Raw genomic sequence first — 25,031 nt, forward strand, 5'->3', positions numbered from 1 at the left:
GGAGTTGTAGTTTTGCAAGATTTAGAGGGTCATAGTTAAGAAACCACCACACAGTGATCTCCAAACTGTAGCGTTCCAGATGTTACAAAACTACACATCCCAGCATGCCCAGACAGCAAACTGCTGTGTGGGCATGCTGGGAATTGTAGTTTTGCAACATCTGGAAGGCTACAGTTTGGAGATCACTGCGTTGTGATCTCCAAACTGTACCCCTCTAAATCTTGCAAAACTACAAATGCCAGCATGCACGAACAGCAAACTGCTGTCTGGGCTTGCTGGGAGTTGTAGTTTTGGAACATCTGAAAGGCTACAGTTAGGAGATCACTGTATAGTGGTCTCCAAACTGTGGCTCTCCAGATGTTGCTAGGCAACATGGCTGCACCTCATCGCCGCTGCTGCACCAGGGACTTCCAGCCGCTGATCGTCACCGTTGGTAAGGGACCTCTGTCACAGCTTACAGGACAGTTCACCTGCTCTGCCCGGACTAGCGTGGGAGTGCAGAGTGGGGGAACCAAACTTTAACCCCCCCCCCCCTCTGCCCCGAATTTGCTATTGGTCGGTCGCTTCTGACCAACCAATAGAAGGGGTGGCACCCCTGCCACCTCACTCCAATCCCTTCAGATGGAGCGGTGTCTTGAAGAGCCCTGATCCTCCTTATTTTCCGCGTTACTGGGTCACAGGAGACCCGTATGACCTGGAATTGCCGGTCTGAATTGACTCAGGACCCCAGGCGTTGGCACGGGATGCCTGCTGAACTCTTTCACCAGGCATCCCGGTACGGTCCCCGCCCGGCAAATAGAGCCAATTTGTAATATTGAAGATAACCTGATGACAGGTGTGTTGCTGGGTTTTTTTTTTTGGGGGGGGGGGGGGGGGGGGGGATTTGCTCTGTTTTTCATTTCCTGGATAGCTCTATTTTTAATTCATTTTCTTATTCATATCTGAATGAATTTTCTCTGGCTACACCTGAGCAAATCTGCTGTTCTCGTCAACCACATAGGTGTTATTCAGCTGTCTCAGCACTTCTTGGATGATGATATGCAAGACTTGTCCCAGTATTCTCGAAGTTATGATTCTACTTAATGGTGGCACATGAATAAAAACTGCTTTTCCAGAGCCACAGTACAGGGAGAGATAGTAGGCATATTCACAGAGGTACCTTTAAAAAGAGAGCGAGAGAGAGATATCAGCAAAAGAATGCCAACTCAAGCAGTAAAAATGTCAGATATTTCATATTAGAACTTTGTCTACAAGTGTCAGTTTCTGTACGGTGTATGTACAGCACATATGGGCTGTTATTAAAACTGCCCTGTTCCTGAGCAGAAGCTTCTAAGAATTGGTCTAGTGTGCGCTCCATTCTGTAACATAGTAGTCACTAGTTGAGGAATGTAATACTCTTTAGAAAATCATCTAAATTTTGGCCATATGCTATATATGTTTCAGATGCCGAAAAGTGCTGACTGACCATTTTCTGTTGACTACTGCCAGAATTTTCTTTTCTGTCCATGCTGGACTGTTCAGGATATTGGGTCCTGTCATTTGTGTCATGTGGCATTTATACCACAGACCTGGGTCTATACAATTTTCTGACATAATCAACAGAACTTAGCACCGGCCATAGATTAAGGCATGGTTCATTTTAGCTTTTGATTTTGCCATCTAGGACAACAACCTTCCAAGACCAGCTGCATTCTGTGGTTTATGGACAGTTTCAGGCTTATGAGATGCATATAAACATGTGCTTTGCTGTTCTTTCCAGGCATAGTCAAAGCTCTGATCTGAACTATTTTTATTTTTTACCTCCCTGCATCTCTGGAATGGATAACATGAACCCCTGGCCATGATATGTTTTTGCAGACGCTTTTCATATTCACGGCAGACTCTATTCTTTCCGGTCCTTCCAGCAAACAGCAGCCTCCTTGTGGGTGAGCGCCGCTGAGGTCTTTCTCCATGTAGCCTTTGTTTCTTCCGCATTGCTCCAGGGCAATTGCTTTGGATGAAGACATCATTCCAACATGCACAGACAGCTAGTGTATGTTGCCATTTTTGCCAGTGAAGAATAACAGGAAATGAATACAGTGAAAAGTAAGTTTATTTAGAAGTTTCATTTAGGAACAAATTGGGTAAAAACTTCTAATGGTTTTACAATGTTTATCTATCAATTATTAAAGAGAAATGGATAGCTAGTTCACCTACACTAAACCCAGTATACGGGGTTATAGTGTGGGTGAATAATTGGTAAGAGAGTATTTCTGGAGTTCTGCCCGTTTATATTCCTGTACTTATTGTGCTTCTGTGCGCAATGGAGGAGGGGTGCTGGCCTGCTGAGCTCTCCAGCCTCCTCTATATTAACTTCCCGGGCCACCCCTCTCATAAATATGCAAATTAATTTACTATTCTGCCAGTGGGTGTGAGCAATCTGCTCTCTGAGCAAAGCGCAGGCGCCACTGCCTTCTGGGTGTAGTGAGGCAGCGGTGTGTGAGTTATGTTCATGAGAGAAAAACCAACAATGGAGTAAAGAAAAACATCACACAGTAGCAAATCACACAAAGTACATGCAGTTTTTTTTTTTCTGTATTTTGACCTGATCTTCAACATGCAAAGAAAAGTCTGTGTGAACCCATCCTAAAGGCTACACTTCTACTTTTGTAGTGCTTCTGATTACTCCATGTATTCTTCGGACTGCAGCTGTTACTTGACAATCAAATATCAGTAACACTACAATAAGCTGGTGCAGCCCTAAGTGTCAAAAAAATTTGCCATTATGTAGCTTTACTGCAAATTGGAGTAAATTGATTTATAGATGTGCATTTTCACAATTAAACATAAGTCAAATGCAAAACTGCGCAGCCATTTTACTATTTAAATACTACGTTGCATGTCAGCACAGTTTGCAGCTGCTATGTGGGGTCATTGCCCTAAAGCGGTTGTCCGATGATGAAACCTATTTTTTACCATCTTGTGAATCAACATATCATCATTACATAGTACAGTTGAAAAACGACATATGTCCATCAAGTTCAACCAAGGAATTGAAGGGGAAGGGATGTGATTTTATATTTCTGCATAAGCATTAATGTTATATTGTTCTAGGAATGTAGCTATCCCTGTTTTGAAGCTTTCAACTGTTCCTGCTGTGACCAGTTCCTGAGGTAGACTGTTCCATAAATTCATAGTTCTTATGGTAAAGGATGCGTGTCGGCCCTTATGACTAAACCTTTTCTTCCCCAGACAGAGGGAATGCCCCCTAATCCTTTGAAAGGGTTTCACATGGAACAGTTTTTCCCCATATTTTTTGTATAGGCCATTTATATACGTTGATCATATCCCCCTTAAACGTCTCTTCTCAAGACTGAACAACTTTCCTCATAGCGAAGATGCTCCATGCCCCTTATTAGTATAGTTGCACTTCTCTGCACCTTCTCCAGCTCCACAACATCCCTTTTATGAACTGATACTTAAAACTGAACAGCATATTCTAGGTAAGGCTGTACCAATACTTTATAAAGGGGGAGTATTATGTCCCTGTTCCTCAAGTCCAGGCCTCTTCTAATACATGACAATATCCTGCTGACCTTAGAAGCAGCTGCCTGACATTACAAGCTATTCTGTAGTCTATGATGTACACGTACACCCAGATCCTTCTCTACCAGTGACTCTCCCAGTTTACCCCCCCCCCCTGCCAAAGACATACGATGCATGCAGGTTATTAGTACCCAGATGCATAACTTTACATTTATTGACATTAAACCTCATTTGCCAAGTGGACGCCCAGACACTTAGTCTATCCAAGTCATCTTGTAACTTATGCACATCTTCTATAGACTGTACCGTGCTACAAAGCTTGGTGTCATCTGCAAAGATAGAAACAGCTGTTTATACCATCCTCTATATCATCAATAATTAAATTAAACAAGAGCGGGCCCATTACTGAACCTTGGGTACACCACTAATTACCGGGGACTAATCGGAGTACATATAATTGACCACCATTCTCTGGTAAATTATAGTTATAGTACCTTTCTGTGGTCATTCGTGCTTTCCTTCTGCTTTTGGTCAGGACATTCTAGCCGGGAACTAGCAGTCAACCCTATTGCCCTCCCACTATATGTTCTTGAATATAATCCCTCCCACATAGTGGAAGGGAGATAAAGTTGGTTAAATCACTGCCTAGAGTGTACACAAAAAACAGGAAGTCCATTACAGGATGTTCACTAGACGGGAAGTTGTGCCAATATAGACAACAACGCAGACAGTTTGCATCAAAAGCAGAAGGAAAGCATGAGACACCACAGAAAGGTAATCACATAACTAAATTTACTAATTTATGCTCATTTATTTAACAGTTGTAAATAAATTTCATTCAGACAACCCCTTTAGTGTGCCCCATCATGTTACATTGTGCATTTCTGCGTGTTCAGCTGCCTTTCATAGACCAACCTGCGGCTGCAACTCCGTCCATATCCATTTGATCTTTTTTTCCACTTCACTATATTCCACTGGAAGATGCAGAATCTTAAGTTCAACACTACCACCAAGACCAAGTTTTGCCAGCTCCTGAAACAAGGTAATGGTGAACTACAACGCATAAATTCTGCCATAGCTGACTTTTGATCAGATGTCAGTATTTTTAAGCTGTGTTGTGTTTATACAAAATTTCTTTAGGTTCATTTTGGACCAAATGGGCCAAAAGCAATAAATAAATAAAGGCTAAAAAAAACAAACCTAGAGTGATCAGATGAAAAACTTATGAAAAAAAAAAGGCTAAAAAAAAAGATGCATGAACATAGCCTTACAGTTATGGTCAACATTATTGTATTGGCACACTTGAATGTTTTATATACCATGTATACCATTTGTATTCCCTGATCTTTGTTCACAATGGCAAAGACATAAGAGCTACCTGAGCAAACCAGAAATGCTGTTATCACCATAAGTAAGGAAAGGATTTGGGAGAGATAATAGATATGGAATGGAGGGACATTTTGAAAGGGAGTAAAAATGTAATTAACCTCTTAAGGACCCAGGGTGTACCTGTACGTCCTGAGTCCACTCCCGTTCTATAACGTGTCATAGCGGGTCAGGCCCCGCCTCTAACAACGGCTTGGACCCGTGGCTAATAGTGCGTGGCACTGATCGTGGTGCCGCGCGCTATTAACCCTTTACACGCAGCGTTCAAAGTTGATCGCTGCGTCTAAAGTGAAAGTAAACTACCCCCAGCTAGCTCAGCGGTCTGTTCGGGACAGCCGCAGTGAAATCGTGGTGTCCCCAACAGCTGTAGGACAGCAAGAGGGTCCCCTTACCTGCCTCCTGGTCTCCGATCACCGAATGACTGTTCAGTGCCTGAGATCCAGGCATGAGCAGTCAAGCGGCAGAATCATCGTTCAATGATTTCCTATGAGAAACCATTGATCAATGTAAAAGATCAGTGTGTGCAGTCTTATAGCCCCCTATGGGAGCTATAACATTGCAAAAAAAAAGTTCATTTAACCCAGTGTTTCCCAAACGCAGTCCTCAAGCACCCATCTTTCACAGGTGATATAATTATGGTCAGTGAATCAGTCATCTCCACAGTTATATCACCTGTGAAAGACTAAGGAAATCCAGAAAACATGACCTGTTGGGGGTGCTTGAGGACTGCGTTTGGGAAACACTGATTTAACCCCTTCCCTAATAAAAGTTTGAATCACCCCCCTATTCCCAAAAGCGTAAACAAACATATGTGGTATTGCCACGTGCGGAAATGTCCGAATTATAAAAATTTGTTATCGTTAATTAAACTGCACGGTCAATGGCATACGCGCAAAAAAGTCCAAAATAGCATATTTTTGATCACTTTTTATATCATGAAAAAAATGTATTAAAAGCGATCAATGAGTCTGATCAATACAATAATTATACCTTTAAAAACTTCAGATCACGACGCAAAAAATGAGCCCTCATACCGCCCCAAATGCGGAAAAATAAAAGTTATAGGGGTCAGAAGATGACAATTTTAGACGTATAAATTTTCCTGCATGTAGTTATGATTTTTTTTCAGAAGTAATATAAAATCAAACCTATAAAAGTAGTGTATCATTTTAATTGTATGGACCTATAGAATAAGAAGGTGTAATTTTTACCAAAAAATGTACTGTGTAGAAACAGAAGCCCCCAAAAGTTACAAAATTGTGTTTTTCAATTTTGTCTCAAAATGATTTTTTCCCCTTTCGCTGTAAATTTTTGGGTTAAATGACTGATGTCATTACAAAGTAGAATTGGTGGTGTGAAAATAAGCCATCGAATGGATTTTTAGTTGCAAAATTGAAAGAGTTATGATTTTTTAAAGGTAAGGAGGAAAAAATGAAAATGCAAGAACAGAAAAACCGCGGGTCCTTAAAGGGGTTAAACACTGTAAAAGAAGGGGAAAAAAACATATTGCAGTATTTCGTTTATCCCCCTCCCAAAAATGGTCCTTGTAAGGGTATGTTCACACTGAGAAATTGGAGAGATGCTGAAGAGGAATAATTGTGCTCGTTAAGTTAAAGTTTTATTTATTTATTTTAACCACAGATTATACTATATTTGTTATCAAAGATGGATAAAAGATGGATAAAATAAAGAAAAATTTAATCTGTAAGGTGCGAAGTAGAAAGGGGGTTCTACCATAAGTACTTTAACCCCTTAAGGACACATGACGTACTGGAACGTCATGTGTCCACTCCCGATCTATAACGCGGGGCCACGGCGTGGCCCCGCGTCATAGCGGTTCGGGCCCGGCCTCTAACAACGGCCGGGACCCGTGGCTAATAGCGCGCGGCATTGATCGCTGTGCCGCGCGCTATTAACCCTTTAGACGCGGCGTTCAAAGTTGAACGCCGCGTCTAAAGTGAAACCGAAAGCATCCCGGCTAGCTCAGTGGGCTGTTCGGGATAGCCGCGGTGAAATCGCGGCATCCCGAACAGCTGACAGGACAGCGGGAGGGCCCCTACCTGCCTCCTCGCTGTCCGATCGCCGAATGACTGCTCAGTGCCTGAGATCCAGGCATGAGCAGTCATCCGGCAGAATCGTTGATCACTGGTTTCTTATGAGAAACCAGTGATCAACATAGAAGATCAGTGTGTGCAGTGTTATAGGTCCCTATGGGACCTATAACACTGCAAAAAAAAAGTGAAAAAAAAAAGTGAATAAACATCATTTAACTCCTCCCCTATTAAAAGTTTGAATCACCCCCCTTTTCCAATAAAAAAAAAAACACAGTGTAAATAAAAATAAAAATAAACATATGTGGTATCACCGCGTGCGGAAATGTCCGAATTATAAAAATATATCATTAATTAAACCGCTCGGTCAATGGCGTGCGCGCAAAAAAATTCCAAAGTCCAAAATAGTGCATTTTTGGTCACTTTTTATATCATTTAAAAATGAATAAAAAGTGATCAATAAGTCCTATCAATGCAAAAATGGTACCGTTAAAAACTTCAGATCACGGCGCAAAAAATGAGCCCTCATACCGCCCCATACACGGAAAAATAAAAAAGTTATAGGGGTCAGAAGATGACAATTTTAAACGTATTAATTTTCCTGCATGTAGTTATGATTTTTTCCGGAAGTCCGACAAAATCAAACCTATATAAGTAGGGTATCATTTTAATCGTATGGACCTACAGAATACATATCAGGTGTCATTTTTACCGAAAAATGTACTACGTAGAAACGGAAGCCCCCAAAAGTTACAAAACAGCATTTTTTTTTCAATTTTGTCGCACAATGATTTTTTTTCCCGCTTCACCATAGATTTTTGGGCAAAATGACTGACGTCATTACAAAGTAGAATTGGTGGCGCAAAAAATAAGCCATCATATGGATTTTTAGGTGTAAATTTGAAAGAGTTATGATTTTTTAAAGGCAAGGAGCAAAAAACGAAAATGCAAAAACGGAAAAACCTCCGGTCCTTAAGGGGTTAAATGCACACCCGTAAAATAGTTTTGGTATAAAGCTTTTGAATATTGTAAAGAAAGGTTAAATACCAAGGTAATGGATGATCCAGAAAGAGAAAATCGGCTGGGAAAATCCTGCAGGGTAAGCAGTTTTTTCGGAATTAGGCTGTCGGTGGCAAGAAAATGGATGTCTAGGAAGATACCATCGGTGACAGTATTTTGTGGGGAGCAGTGTAAGATAATTAATTAATTACCAGCTTGGCTTTTCAATAAAGGTGGGAAGGTTACATAAGTTTCATGCAATTTGGGACAAGTGGTTACATAGTATGCCTACTGAGGAAAGAAGTTGACTGATTGGAAATCTTAGATAAATAGAATCCTCTTGTTGGGGTAGAGGTTAAGATATTGTAAAGGTGAGGGTCTACGCTAAAGTAAACATGGACTTATTTAGAAATAAGTTTAAAAAGATATGGGTTGTTTAATCTAAAGTGTTGACTCTCCTGCAATCGGAAGCATTAAAAAAGAACGGTTAAGGATTCGGGACTAGGAAACTTTTTTGAATTGTTAGAGACTAGTTTTCTGGGATATGGGGAAGGGGAATTGGGTACGGTTATATTGAAATATGATAAAATTTGGAGTTTCTTGAAGAAATTTATAGGTGAAAATAGTATGAATTTTACTCCACTTCAAATAACTTTTGACATGTGATAGTTCTTTTTGGAAAAAAAGGGAATATTTAGGGTTCAGCAAATGTTTGAGAATGGGGCACTGCACAAATTTCAATATCTCCAGGATAATTTTGCCTTGGGAGATAGAGATGTATTTTATTATATTCAATTTAGTCATGCGGTAGCTTGCACGACAAATACAAATTCTGTCATAATCAATAAACACAAATTTTTTGATGCACTGATAAGCTGGACTGGAAGAAATTAAAGTGAAGGCAGGATCTAGGGGTCACATCGAAGGAAGTGTGGGAAAATATCGGGTTGAATTTAAATGGTGTCTCGAATAATATGCAACATAAAATCATGCAGTTTAAAATATTACACAGGCTGTATTACACACCAATACATATGCAGAAATATTGGGAGATATTGAAAATACGGGGATGCTAAAGAATTCCTATGTTTAGCTTTGTTCTACGCAAGATTGTTAATTTTGCGAAAGTGGGGGAAATCTGAAGGTCCGAAAATAGGTGAATGACAAAATGAGATGCAGTTCCTGAAGAGGAAAGAAAGATTGTGGGCAAAGGGCAGGAAAGGCCTGGCGAGATGGAAAAAAGTATGGAAATTTTGGTAGTATTGTAAGAAAAAGTTCTTAATATTTTTTCTTTTTCTTTCCTATTTCTTTTTTCTTTCCCCCCCATATATTTTTTCTTTCACCTCTCATGCTCTTGGGAGGAAGGGGGGGGGGGGTATTGAACAGGTAAATTTTGTGTTAATATTGTAATTTTTTTTGGAAGATGGTTTTGGAAAGAATTCTAATGTAATGTAAGGATAGTGCTGATTGTATTGTATGTTATTACATTTCAATAAAGAAATATGTATAAAAAAAGAGAGGGAAAGAGGAGTGGAAGATCTTGATAAAAGTTGACCATAACGAAAGGAAAAAAAAAATTGGTGTTTTTTTTTTGTTATCTTGGATTCCTTGATGAAAAAAAATTAGTAAAAAGACACAATGGTGCTTAATCGGAGGTTTATTCCAGGAAGGAGGAATAAAGACGAAGGGAAGAAAAAGAAAAAAAAGTAAGGGGAAAAAATTGGCTTTATGTCAAATAGTTCCTTGAAAGTCAGCGACTGCCGAGAAGTTCATGACGAATCAAATTACTGGAAGTTCGCTTATCTCTAATGATGATGATCGCAGGATGTCAATGCTAGATTCCTGCGATACATTGTTAGAAACAAAAGGGAATTCCTGCACCAGGGTCACGGACTAAGAACGCTGCTTTATTAACTCATCGACAGGAACACGGAACACAGCATGCACAAACCAAGGAGTGACTCCTTGGTTCGTGCATGCTGTGTACCGTGTTCCTGTCGATGAGTTAATAAAGCAGCGTTCTTAGTCTGTGACCCTGGTGCAGGAATTCCCTTTTGTTTCTGGCTTCTCTACGCGTGCTGTTCTTACGCTTCCGTGCACCTTTGACCTGGTGGTGAGCTGGACATCACACAGTGTCTCTCTGGATACATTGTTGGTACAAATTAAACACTAAGTGACTTGAAGAATAACATAGCGTAGGTACAATATGCAGATACAGGGTGCATAATGATGATTGTGGAATGTATATGCTGGATTGTTGCGTGTTGGGAATAGCGCATAGTAATATCCCGGAGTAGTGTTGCTCGCGAATATTCGCAATGCGAATTTTATTCGCGATTATCGCATATTCGCGAATTCGCAAATATTCGCGAATATAGCACTATATATTCGTAATTACGAATATTCGTTTTTTTTTTTTTTGTTTTGTTTTTCAAATATTTTTTTTTCACAGTAAACATCACAGTGATCACCCCTCTCTGCTTCCAGCTTGTGTGGTGTAAAGAAGGCTCTAATACTACTGTGTGAGACTGGCGTTAGAATTTTCGCATATGCGAAAATTTGCATATGCTAGTTTTCGCTTATGCTAATTTTGGTTTATGCTAATGTTCACAAATGCAAATTTTCGCATACGCGAAAATAAAACGTGAATATTACGAATATGCAAATTTTGCGACTATATGACGAATATTCGGCCATATATTCGCAAAATATCGCAAATTCGAATATGGCCTATGCCGCTCAACACTATCCCAGAGTACGCTGGTTACATTGTTAATACATATTTGATACAAATGTAATACATAAGTGGACATGGAAGTGGCTTGAGGGATAATGCAAGGTGTGGAACATACTACATGTATAAATAAATAGGTAAAATAAGCTCTGCAAGGTTGCATATTTGAATAAGGATAAAATATAACAAATTATATTATGTCCCATGGATATGGGTTTTGTTAAAAGATTATTTAACACTGAGTGCAATGCACAATGCAGAAAGGTTACATTATATCATTAAGACCGGCTCGATTGCGTGAGTGAACATATAGGTTTAGCATGCATTATGCACACTGACAGTTTATGTACTGACTTGCTCTCATGATAAGGACATATGTTACTGACATCTAAGCTTTTTTTTTTGCTTGCATAGACTAAATATGAATTAGACCAGGGTGATTATTCCATTTATCCTTTGGTGACTGGTGGATGAACAATTTTTGTTTCTTAGTTTGTCAAACAAGAGGGTGATATTTGTTGACTAAGCAAGACACTATAAGATGGTTGATGCATGGATGCAAAAGGAATTTATCGTAATTTGACGGTATAATCTGACATCATGAAGTGGTGTCTGACTAATAATTGCAGGAATTCCGTACCTAGGAGTCTGAATTTCTGGTGGGGGAGGATCCAGTGGACTTATGATGATGCTGGATTGTATTAAACATATGCCAGGGAGCAGGGTGATTTGAAAGAGAGGTACCTTCTCTGTGTCCTAAGTCTGATAGTCCTATATGGCTATATGGTGTTCCATGATAGCATGAGATACATCTTGCTGATAATAAAAATGTGTGAACATGGGCTTACAGGAACAATAACATTGGAGGATTATCAGAGCATTTTAAAATATGTGCTCCCAAGTGTAAGAAAACTAGGTTTAAGCTTTATCAAAATAGGTCCTACCGCAGGGAATAATGACCCAAAGCACACATCTTAGAGAACACATTGTATTTCCTTTTCTTAGAAATCATGGCAACACCACTAGGGTTCCCTGTACCTTCCAGAAGATAATCATGTCTGGCTGCAGCATTATCTTAGTCTCACCCTCACTTACTGGAATTTGTCCCTGCCTGTGCTTCATCTTGGACAATCACCGGTCTGTGCTCACTCCTGTCCTGTCAGACTGCAGCATGAAAACAGAGAGGGGGGGTTTACAGGGCAGCTTGCAGTGATTAGATGAAGAGATCAAGCACAGCAGAGTCATGAGTCATGCACATCCCCTCCAAGGCACTGGATTAAAAAAAAAACAGATGGTATTTGTGGGAGAAATATGGGTGCTAGACACACACATTTTTGTTTTGATGGGACTTTATTGCTTTTTATAATTTTTTTTTCTGATAAATGATGTGGCCAAAAATCAGCATTTATTGTTTTTGCAATATAAGAAAAGGGGTGTAGTTTTTATTTTCATTAGTGAATGGGGCTTTTATATAATTTTTAAAACTTTTCTTTACATTCCTGTGCATACTTCATAGACAGTAAACGCTGCAGGGCCTACATGTATGCCTTGGTGCGTTTAGGACCAGGCAGCAAGAGCATACAGGTACATCCTGTGTTGTCTAGGGGTTATAAAGGGCTTATCCAGGCATAGAAGAACATAGCTAATTTCTTCCAAAAAACAGAACAACACATGCCTTAGGTTCCATGTGGTATAACAACTTGGTTTTGTTCACTTCAAAGGAACTGAGCTGCAATACCACACACAACCTAAGGTCAGGTGTGGTGCTGCTGTTAGAAGAAACCAGCTCTGTTTTTCTAGTCCTTGAAAGCCCCATATGAGAAGAAGTTCTGGTCTCAATCCAATTGACAATTATAGGGTATGTTCCCACACACTCAGGTTTTTAATTGCAATTATCGAATACAACAACAGGAATGGATCCGAAAACAGGAGAAGTATTAGCCTTTTCTTTTATATGTGTTCTCTATTAATTGATTTGAACCGGGTTTTGTTTTCAATAATTGAAATTAAAAACCTGAATGAGTGAATACACCCTTGCAGAAATCTGCTATTAGGGAAAGGAACCTTGTAAACATTCATAAGCTTGAGAGAACTGCAGGGGAAGAAACAACCGACAGAAAGGTGCGAGAACCTCATAGAAAACATCTTTTTAGAAATGACTCCATGTACATCAGGGGTCTCAAACTGGCGGCCCTCCAGATGTTGCAAAACTTCAATTCCCAGCATGCCTGGACATACCAAGACAGCCATTTGCTGCAGCTAATGGCTGTCGGAAATGCTGGGAGTTGATGTTTTGCAGCATCTGGAGGACCACCAGTTTGAGACCCCTGATGTACATGGAATCATTTCTAAAAAGAGGTTTTCTATGGGGTTCTATGACAGAATACTTTAATAGCATGTCCAAATATGTAAAAAAAAAAAAAAAAAAAAAAAAAGAGGGTCAAACTCTAAGAATACTAAGAAAGTTTTTTTTATATACTAAACAGTCAAGGGTGCCAATAGTGTTGACCACAACTATAGGTCACTTTTATTATCAGACTAGAAAACCTCATAATGAGGTTATTGCCAGGAGTCGGTCTATTAGGCCATGTTCACATGTCAGAATTTCCATCCCGGATCCCACATTGGAATCCGGCACGGAGATTCCGCCGCAGCAGTGTCCCGTTGAGTTCAATGGGATTCTGCTGCACTGTGCACAATGCGCAATTTCCGTTCCAGATGCTTCCGGCACCGAAAAGATTTTCTGTGTCCGCACATGTTCATTCTTTGTGTGGAGTCCGCATGGAATGCATAGCTGTCTATGAGATGGCGCATTCCTGTGTGGTCCTAGCATGTCAGGTAATGCCGATGTCCCGCAGTGTCAAGAATATCCGCTCAGAGATTCTCCGTGCGGACATTCAGTCGCGTGAACATAGCCTTGGAGCCCCCCGATTAAACCATCCTAAGCATCATGTGGGTGAAACATTGAGCCGTAATACATCTTTATGTATGCTTCTTAAGTTAGATTGCACCAACATAATTTCGAGTCACTCATGACTGTCTGGTGTACAGATCTTGCATGTGCGAACTTGTGTTTTTTGTCTTGGTGTAGGGAAGACATAATACGTGGAACAAAATGCATTACTATTGTGTATAACTTATAGCCCCATATCAAACAGGCATACAAAAAAAGTACTTGGCTGATTACCTTTACTGCTTCCCAACTTGAGTTAATAAAATAATTTCTGTATGGGCCAAAACCTTCCAAAAAAATTAAAACATGTTAGACAAAAACGCAGTTATTAATATGTGCAGAGATTTTTTTTAAATAGTATATTTTATGACATACGAAATCCACCAATAACAATAAATAATACCCATCCTATTTGCACTTATATTCCCCCCCCCCCCCCCCCCCCCACCCATACACATATCCTCTAATTGGTTGGGGCCTCAACCCTCCCCAGACACATTTGCCCATTATACAACTTCTTGCTATTACCCTACCTTAGCAGAAGATGATGGAGGGGTGCTTTGATAGAAACATCATATATGATAAATATATTACATTACTATTAAAATAACATTAAATAAAAAATATAGATAAAATAAATAAAAAATGTCAATAAATAAAAAATAAGAGAACAAAAATAGGGGAGGAAAAAGTCTTCTCAACTCGTTCAACTCCTTCAGTATCATTTCCAAGATCCCCTTGACTTGCCACACCAAGGTAGCATCTTCTCCAGGCACCATCTCTGTCTAACTGCCCCTCCACCTTCCTCAGATGGGAGCAATCTCATCCAAGTGGTGATGGGTGCGGGAAGATCCAGTACCAGCACTTTTATATTTTGCGCTCCATATCTCCAGTCCATTGTTAACCTGGACCTTAAATTCTTTGTGTCTGTGTAGAGATTTTATAAACAAGCATATAGTTGTGTTCCCAAATCAACTGGTGCCGAAAGTTTTATACAGATTTGTAAATGACTTCTACTTAAAGATATTAAGCCCTTTAGTACTTAAAGGAAATCTGTCATCAGAATCACCCGCACTAAACCTGTTACACAGGCTTGTAGTGTGGGTGATCCTGATTAAAACGCTCCTTACCTGGTTAAAAATGGTTCAGCGCTTCTTAAGATATTTATGTTTTTAGTTTTCTGTTATTCCCTGGCTTGGGACTCGGCCACACGTCATTCTAGCTGGGCGGAGCTGCCGCCCGGCTCATGAATATTCATGAACTTATCCTCCTGGTCTAATTCTTCTTTCTCGGTCTGGTGTGGAGGGCCAGGAGGATAAGTTCATGAATATTCATGAGCCGGGCGGCAGCTCCGCCCAGCTAGAATGACGTGTGGCCTAGTCCCAGATGATAACACCTCCCACTGAGTCCCAAGCCAGGGAATAACAGAAAACTAAAAATATAGATATCTTAAGAAGCGCTGAACCATTTTTAACCAGGTAAGGAGCGTTTTAAGCAGGATCACCTGCACTACAAGCCTGTGTAACAGGTTTAGTGCGGGTGATTCTGATGACAGATTTCCTTTAATATGCTGTATGTTTCAGAGGAAGTTGTGTAGTTGTGTAGGATGGGGGATCACTGCATTTCCCACCCAGGATGCACGAGGAATCCACTGCCAGCACCACATCGCACAGAACTCTCCCTCCCTCGCAGCCGTCGACGATCCGTTAACAACGCAACGGCTAGACGATCCTGCTTTTACGAGACCAAGTATTGCATTTATTTCCACAGGAAGACTGCAATTGTGTTTTATTCTACAGGAAAGATTGCACTTATTTCCAAAGAAAGGATTGCATTTTTACTCCATACTCGACAGGAAAAGACATTCTACATGTTTTTATTCCACAGGAACTATAGTCATGGCCATAAAAGTTGGCACCCCTGAAATTTTCCAAGAAAATTAAGTGTTTCCTCAAAGAAAAGGATTGCAGTAAAACATGTTTTGCTATACACATGTTTATTCCCTTTGTGTGTCTTGGAACTAAACCAAAAAAGGGAGGAAAAAAGCAAATTGGGCACAATGTCACACCAAACTCCATAAATGGGCTGGACAAAATTATTGGCACCCTTTACTTAATATTTGGTTGCACACCCTTTGCTACCTATAACCATCAATAGGCTTCTTACAGCTCTCAGCCGGAATGTTGGACCACTCTTCCTTTGCATATTGCTCCAGGTCTCTCTTATTGGAAGGGCGCCTTTTCCCAACAGCAATTTTAAGATCTCTCCACAGGTGTTCAATAGGATTTACATCTGGACTCATTGCTGGCCACTTCAGAACTCTCCAGCGCTTTGTTGCCATCCATTTCTGGGTGTTTTTTTTATGTATGTTTGGGGTCAATGTACTGCTGGAAGACCCAAGATCTCGGACGCAAAGCCAGCTTTCTGACACTGGGCTGTACAGTGCGACCCAAAATCCATTGGTAATCCTCAGATTTCATGATGCTTTGCACACATGCCAAAAGCACCAAAAATAAATAAGTAAAAAAAAATAAAACATAATTGATGGACTTGATGGACTTATGTCTTTTTTTGACCGTACTAACTATATAATTGAACCTCCACCATATTTCACTGTAGGTACTGAGTTATTTTCTTTGAAGGCTTATTCCATTTTCGGTAAACAGTAGAATGATGTGCTTTACCAAAAAGCTCTATCTTGGTCTTATCTGTCCACAAGACTTTTCCCCAAACTATTTTGGCTTACTCAAGTAAATTTTGGCAAAATGTAGTCTTGCTTTTTTATGTCTCTGTGTCAGCATTGGGGTCCTCCTGCCATAGCATTTCATTTCATTTAAATGTTGACGGATAGTTCTCGCTGACACTGATGCTCCCTGAGCCTGCAGCACAGCTTGAATATCTTTTGGAACTTATCCACCATCTGGACTATCCTGTTGACACCTTTCATCAATTTTTCTCTTCCGTCCATGCCCAGGGAGATTAGCTACAGTGCCATGGGTTGCAAACTTCTTGATAATGTTGAGAACTGTGGACAAAGGCAAATCTGGATCTCTGTAGATGGACTTGTAACCTTGAGATTGTTTGATCTTTTTCCACAAATTTGGTTCTCAAGTTCTGACAATTCTCTTCTCCTCTTTCTGCTGTCCATGCTTAGTGTGGCACACACAGACACACAAAATGCAAAGACTAAGTGAACTTTTCTCCCTTTTATCTGCTTTCAGGTGTGATTTTTAGATTGCCCACACTTGTTACTTGCCCCAGGTGAGTTTAAAGGATCATCACATGCTTGAAACAATCTTATTTTTTCACAAAAAATTGGGTGCCAATAATTTTGTCCAGACAATTTTTGGAATTTGGTGTGACATTATGTCCAATTTGCCTTTTTTTCCGGCCCTTTTTTGGTTTAGTTCCAATACACACAAAGGGAATAAACGTGTATAGCAAAACATGTGTTACTGCAATCCATTTCTGTGAGAAATACTTTATTTTCTTGAAAAATTTCAGGGGTGCCAACAGCAGCACACCGTCAGAGCAGATGAAGGTGGGTGCAATTCAGTGGGAGACCCTGGTCACGGAATTCCAGACTTCAAGTAGGTAAAAGAACACTGCAGCACTCCAAGATGTGGTAAAAATCTTGTTTAAAAAAAAGTATTTATTCCAGCACAGATGCAGAAGGCAACGTTTCAGCTGCTAACATGCAGCCTTTCTCAAGCAATTTACATAGTGCACATGTGAAGGTATGAATATGGTGGACATAGTGATGACATTGATTACATCATAAATTTACATATAGATAATAACAATAGTGATAACAGACAATCAATAGTGCATAAAAGTGCATCCAAGGTACACAGATGTTAGCAACTGGATGCACAAGTGATACAGTGAGGATCAAGCATTAATACATTGTGAAAGAAGCATAAATATAAAAACTTACAGAGGCGGAGATTACAGGCGGGCCCATCATGACACATAAACGCACGCCGGTGGCGCTGTCATGCTAGATGCGCATACGCCAGCGCGGGTGGTTGTAAACAAAAGCCACAGGGCTCGGCCGGAAGTACGTATGTCCGCGCATGCGCACTGAAGCAGAAGCACTGCGTGGACATGTTAAGTATTGGCACATACAGGGAAAGAACTGTGCGCAAGCGTATGGGGCATATAATGGCAGTTAAGGGCAACACAGGTCAGGGCAAATTAAATACAGGTAGAATTGCCACAGGAATGCGTAAAAATAAAGTAATGGCAATAAATATAATAAACATATATAAGAAGCAATATGGTATATATGGGTCATAAGTAGCAGGTGCAAACATACAAGACACAGAAATCTGGGACCCCCTAGGGCAAAATTACCGTAACCTCGAGACACTGACACAGGGGACAGTAGAATGATTGCTCAGTAGTAATACCCATAATTGGGGTGGCACATTCACACCGACCCGTTGCCAACAGTAACGACCCGTTGCCAACAGTAACTAACCAGCCAGGTGGAATACATATGGTAAATTGCTCATTTATTAAATCAGAAAAAGAAACTACAATGTTTTACCCAGTGCCAAGCCCAACAATATATATAGATATCTTGTCGTTTCGGCCGATCCTCAATGGAAGAAAAGAAAGCCATGATGTATAGAAATTCATGAGGGGTCCGTCTTGCCTTCTCTGGAAGAAATAAAACCTACAGTGAATAAATAACCAATACAAGTACAAAACAGTACACAATATAAATCTCGCAAAACAGAATGGATATTCTATAGAGTCTGATATGTAGTGGAATACCAGAGTTTATGCAATATTCATAATAAGAAATTCAACGTTAAGACCATTTGGTTTAACTGTTTGGAGATTGAAAATCCACCGCACTTCACACCGATGCAATGCTGCAGCGCGATTTCCACCTCTTTTAGGTGGTGGAATATGGTCAACAATTGTAAATCTCAAGTCTCGTTCAGTAGGGCTACATTCGGTAAAATGTTTAGAAACAGGAAGGTCAAGTCTACCATTGCGTATCGTGTAACGGTGTTGGTTAAACCGAACACAAAACTCACTGGTAGTCTCTCCCACATTCAATAAATTGCATGGACAAAAAAGAACATATACAACATAACTAGGAGTGCAAGTTAAGTAGTGTTTGATGTTATACACCTTGCTCGGATGTACAAAAGAGGGTCCCTTAATCATTTTAGAACAGTTCACACAATGACAGCAGGGAAAACATCCCCTGCTTTTGACTGTTAAATACCTTTGGCCAGAGGGAGTCTTGATGGAGCAATCAGTCTTCACAAATTTGTCTCACAAATTAGGGGCATGCCTATAGGACATTAATGGTGGTAAACCAAATTCAGGAATCTCAGGGAATGCATGGTGTAATAAATGCCAATGTTGTTTTATTATACCTGCAATACCCGAAGATTGGTCATTAAATTGTGACACAAGGGCCACACGTTTCTCAGAAGATTTAATAGAGGAATTATAAATCAGTTCTTTTCTATCAGTGGCAAGTACTTAATTCTTACAATGTGATACTAATGTACGTGGATAGCCTCTCTGGGTGACGTAGGTCCACTAACTGATGTAACAGTATCTCTTTGTAAATTAGACTGAGGCTGAGTCCGATTATTGTTTTTAAAGTCCCGAATTCTTTTAGATTGCTTGTTTTATGAATCATTCCATGCATAAACTCAAGCATTCTCGTAATTCTGGGCATCCCGATGCCATTTGTGGCGCTTAAAGTTTTCCTGCTCACAGCATATTTTTTGAAGAGATGAAATTTGTTTATTCATAAATATTTCAAGTTCACCGGTTGGTAGTGCTGACTTCAGGGATCCCTCTATGGAAGTCATCTTAGCACGGGTAGTGAGAATGTCTCTTTGGAGAAAATCAATATTTAAAAGAATCCTTATGCAAACCTATTGGCAATAAGTTCATACTTTGTCCTGTAGTCCGGATCACAGGCACTATATTGTGGTTGAACCCGTAGGCCACGGGGAATTTTGGGGTTTTTGGAGTATTCCCCGAGTGTGGTCAAATGCAAAGTAAGTGAGAGCATCTTCCTAGATTCAGATTTGTATTGATGCTGGATGTCTATAATAGATGGTGTGTGAAGAAACGCAGCATCTCTGTCCACACATGCCAGAAGTCTGTCAATGTCCATATCTGTGTATGTTGCATCACCAGATGGAATGGTAGTGCCAGCAAGGGGGTTGATCGAGGTAGAGTCCATAGTAGAAAACTTGTTGGGTGCAAGCTCCATAAACCATATGTAGATAAATAAAGAAAAAGCAGCACACCGTCAGAGCAGATGAAGGTGGGTGCAATTCAGTGGGAGACCCTGGTCACGGAACTCCAGACTTCAAGTAGGTAAAAGAACACTCCAGCACTCCAAGATGTGGTAAAAATCTTGTAAAAAAGTATTTATTCCATCAAAGATGCAGAAGGAAACGTTTAAGCTGCTAACATGCAGCCTTTCTCAAGCTATTTACACATGTGGAGGTATAAATATGGTGGACATAGTGATGTCATTGATTACATCATAAATTTACATATAGATAATAACAATAGTGATAACAGACAATCAATAGTGCATAAAAGTGCATCCAAGGTACACAGATGTTTGCATCTGGATGCACAAGTGATACAGTGAGGATCAAGCATTAATTTTAGGAACTGTCCAGAGCAGCATATGTTTTCTATGGGGATTTTCTCCTAATCAGGACAGTTCTTAAAATGGACAGAGGTGTCAGCAGAGAGCACTGTGGTCATAATGTCAGCAGAGAGCTCTGTGTTCCAAAAAGAAAATAATTTCCTCTGTAGCATTCAGCAGCTCATAAGTACTGGAAGGATTAAGATTTTTTTATAGAAGTAATTTACAGATCTGAACTTTCTGGCACCAGTTGATAAAAAAAAACGTTTTCCACCAGAGTACCCCTTTAAGCACAACTGTCATGAAATCTGGGTGCAATAACCTGCACACAGCCTTTGTACTTTGTGCTGGTGGTGGGTAGAATGTTTTTACCTAATATTTGCAGGCTTTCATGACCCCAAAAAATGCTATTGATCAAAGCCACTGACTGTCGAATAGGCATGACGTGAGGTACGCGATGCCCTGCCACGCCCACCGGTTGTATGTCAGTGCTGGGACCGCAGTGTGATTGACACACATGTCCCACCTCATGCGCCCTTCAGCTAATCTAACATGCACACTGCTGGGCGTCATCCAGCAGGCGCTCGCACCCGCCTCAGTGTGCCTGCGCAGTGCTAGCTGAATGATACGCAGCGGCAGTGTGTGACCACCTATACCTGCACCTTATGGAGTGTGTGACCACCTATACCTGCACCTTATGGAGTGTGTGACCACCTATACCTGGACCCCATGGAGTGTGTGACCACCTATACCTGGACCCCATGGAGTGTGTGACCACCTATACCTGCACCCTATGGAATGTGCGACCACCTCTACCTGTACCCTATGGAGTGTGCGACCCCCTCAACCTGGACCCTATGGAGTGTGTGTGGCCACCTGTACCTGGACCCTATGGAGTGTGTGTGGCCACCTATACCCTGACCCTATGGAGTGTGTGACCACCTATACCTGGACCCTAAGGGGTGTGCGACCACCTATACCTGCACCCTATGGGGTGTGCGCCCACCTATACCTGCACCCTATGGGGGTGTGCGACCACCTATACCTGCACACTATGGGGGTGTGCGGCCACCTATACCTGCACCCTATGGGGTGTGCGGCCACCTATACCTGCACCCTATGTGGTGTGTGCGGCCACCTATACCTGCACCCTATGCGGTGTGCGGCCACCTATACCTGCACCCTATGGGGTGTGCGGTCACCTATACCTGCACGCTATGCGGTGTGCGACCACCCATACCTGCACCCTATGGAGTGTGTGCGACCACCCATATCTGCACCCTATGGAGTGTGTGCGACCACCCATACCTGCACCCTATGGAGTGTGTGTGACCACCTATACCTGCACCCTATGGGGGTGTGCGACCACCTATACCTGCACCCTATGGGGTGTGCGACCACCTATACCTGCACCCTATGGGGGTGTGCGGCCACCTATACTTGCACCCTATGGGGTGTGCGGCCACCTATACCTGCACCCTATGGGGTGTGCGGCCACCTATACCTGCACCCTATGCGGTGTGCGGCCACCTATACCTGCACCCTATGGGGTGTGCGGCCACCTATACCTGCACGCTATGCGGTGTGCGACCACCTATACCTGCACCCTATGGAGTGTGTGCGACCACCCATACCTGCACCCTATGGAGTGTGTGCGACCACCCATACCTGCACCCTATGGAGTGTGTGCGACCACCCATACCTGCACCCTATGGGGTGTGCGACCACCCATACCTGCACCCTATGGGGTGTGCGACCACCCATACCTGCACCCTATAGGGTGTGCGACCACCCATACCTGCACCCTATGGAGTGTGCGACCACCCATACCTGCACCCTATGGAGTTTGTGCGACCACTTATACCTGCAACCTATGGAGTGTGTGCGACCACCTATACCTGCACCGTATGCAGTGTGCGACCACCTATACCTGCACCCTATGGGGTGTGCGACCACCCATACCTGCACCCTATGGAGTGTGTGTGACCACCTATATCTGCACCCTATGGGGGGGGGTGACCATCTATACCTGCACCCTATGGAGTGTGTGCGACCACCCATACCTGCACCCTATGGGGTGTGCGACCACCCATACCTGCACCCTATGGGGTGTGCGACCACCCATACCTGCACCCTATGGGGTGTGCAACCACCCATACCTGCACCCTATGGAGTGTGCGACCACCTATACCTGCACCCTATGGAGTGTGTGCGACCACCTATACCTGCACCCTATGCAGTGTGCGACCACCCATACCTGCACCCTATGGAGTGTGTGTGACCACCTATATCTGCACCCTATGGGGGGGGTGCGACCATCTATACCTGCACCCTATGGGGGGGGTGCGACCATCTATACCTGCACCCTATGGAGTGTGTGTGACCACCCATACCTGCACCCTATGCGGTGTGCGACCACCCATACCTGCACCCTATGGGGTGTGCAACCACCCATACCTGCACCCTATGGAGTGTGCGACCACCTATACCTGCACCCTATGGAGTGTGTGTGCGACCACCTATACCTGCACCCTATGGAGTGTGTGCGACCATCTATACCTGCACCCTATGCAGTGTGCGACCACCTATACCTGCACCCTATGGGGTGTGCGACCACCCATACCTGCACCCTATGGAGTGTGTGTGACCACCTATACCTGCACCCTATGGGGGTGTGTGACCATCTATACCTGCACCCTATGGGGGTGTGTGACCATCTATACCTGCACCCTATGGAGTGTGTGTGACCACCTACACCTGCACCCTATGGGGGTGTGTGACCACCTATACCTGCACCATATAGGGGTGTGTGACCACCTATACCTGCACCCTATGGGGGGTGTGACCACCTATACCTGCACCCTATGGAGTGTGCGATCACCCATACCTGCACCCTATGGAGTGTGTGTGACCACCTATACCTGCACCCTATGGAGTGTGTGCGACCACCTATACCTGCACCCTATGGGGTGTGCGACCACCCATACCTGCACCCTATGGAGTGTGTGTGACCACCTATACCTGCACCCTATGGGGGTGTGTGACCATCTATCCCTGCACCCTATGAAGTGTGTGTGACCACCTATACCTGCTCCCTATGGGTGTGTGTGACCACCTATACCTGCACCCTATAGGGGTGTGTGACCACCTATACCTGCACCCTATGGGGGTGTGTGACCACCTATACCTGCACCCTATGGAGTGTGTGCGGCCACCTATACCTGCACCCTATGGGGTGTGCGGCCACCTATACCTGCACGCTATGCGGTGTGCGACCACCTATACCTGCACCCTATGGAGTGTGTGCGACCACCCATACCTGCACCCTATGGAGTGTGTGCGACCACCCATACCTGCACCCTATGGAGTGTGTGCGACCACCCATACCTGCACCCTATGGAGTGTGTGTGACCACCTATACCTGCACCCTATGGGGGTGTGCGACCACCTATACCTGCACCCTATGGGGGTGTGCGACCACCTATACCTGCACCCTATGGGGGTGTGCGGCCACCTATACTTGCACCCTATGGGGTGTGCGGCCACCTATACCTGCACCCTATGGGGTGTGCGACCACCCATACCTGCACCCTATGGGGTGTGCGACCACCCATACCTGCACCCTATGGGGTGTGCGACCACCCATACCTGCACCCTATGGAGTGTGCGACCACCCATACCTGCACCCTATGGAGTTTGTGCGACCACTTATACCTGCAACCTATGGAGTGTGTGCGACCATCTATACCTGCACCGTATGCAGTGTGCGACCACCTATACCTGAACCCTATGGGGTGTGCGACCACCCATACCTGCACCCTATGGAGTGTGTGTGACCACCTATATCTGCACCCTATGGGGGGGTGTGACCATCTATACCTGCACCCTATGGAGTGTGTGTGACCACCCATACCTGCACCCTATGCGGTGTGCGACCACCCATACCTGCACCCTATGGGGTGTGCGACCACCCATACCTGCACCCTATGGAGTGTGCGACCACACATACCTGCACCCTATGGGGTGTGCGACCACCCATACCTGCACCCTATGGAGTGTGTGTGACCACCTATACCTGCACCCTATGGGGGTGTGTGACCATCTATACCTGCACCCTATGGAGTGTGTGTGACCACCTACACCTGCACCCTATGGGGGTGTGTGACCACCTATACCTGCACCATATAGGGGTGTGTGACCACCTATACCTTCACCCTATGGGGGGGTGTGACCACCTATACCTGCACCCTATGGAGTGTGCGACCACCCATACCTGCACCCTATGGAGTGTGTGTGACCACCTATACCTGCACCCTATGGAGTGTGTGCGACCACCTATACCTGCACCCTATGGGGTGTGCGACCACCCATACCTGCACCCTATGGAGTGTGTGTGACCACCTATACCTGCACCCTATGGGGGTGTGTGACCATCTATCCCTGCACCCTATGAAGTGTGTGTGACCACCTATACCTGCTCCCTATGGGTGTGTGTGACCACCTATACCTGCACCCTATAGGGGTGTGTGACCACCTATACCTGCACCCTATGGGGGTGTGTGACCACCTATACCTGCACCCTATGGAGTGTGTGCGGCCACCTATACCTGCACCCTATGGGGTGTGCGGCCACCTATACCTGCACGCTATGCGGTGTGCGACCACCTATACCTGCACCCTATGGAGTGTGTGCGACCACCCATACCTGCACCCTATGGAGTGTGTGCGACCACCCAT

At 43.1% G+C, this 25,031-nt stretch overlaps 1 protein-coding gene across 1 annotated transcript; it reads right to left on the bottom strand.

Moving 5' to 3' along the window:
* Window positions 1-960: 960 nt before the first annotated feature.
* On the bottom strand, window positions 961-13,927 carry PGPEP1L (pyroglutamyl-peptidase I like; the record flags this gene model as incomplete). Its single annotated transcript, XM_056569804.1, has 4 exons — window positions 961-1,159; window positions 1,801-2,027; window positions 4,441-4,557; window positions 13,883-13,927. Coding segments are annotated over 4 exons (588 nt in total), but the record flags the coding sequence as incomplete, so codon positions are not given.
* Between the last annotated feature and the right edge of the window lie 11,104 nt (window positions 13,928-25,031).

This window comes from Hyla sarda, chromosome 4, assembly GCF_029499605.1.
Source record: "Hyla sarda isolate aHylSar1 chromosome 4, aHylSar1.hap1, whole genome shotgun sequence".
NCBI lineage: Eukaryota > Metazoa > Chordata > Amphibia > Anura > Hylidae > Hyla > Hyla sarda.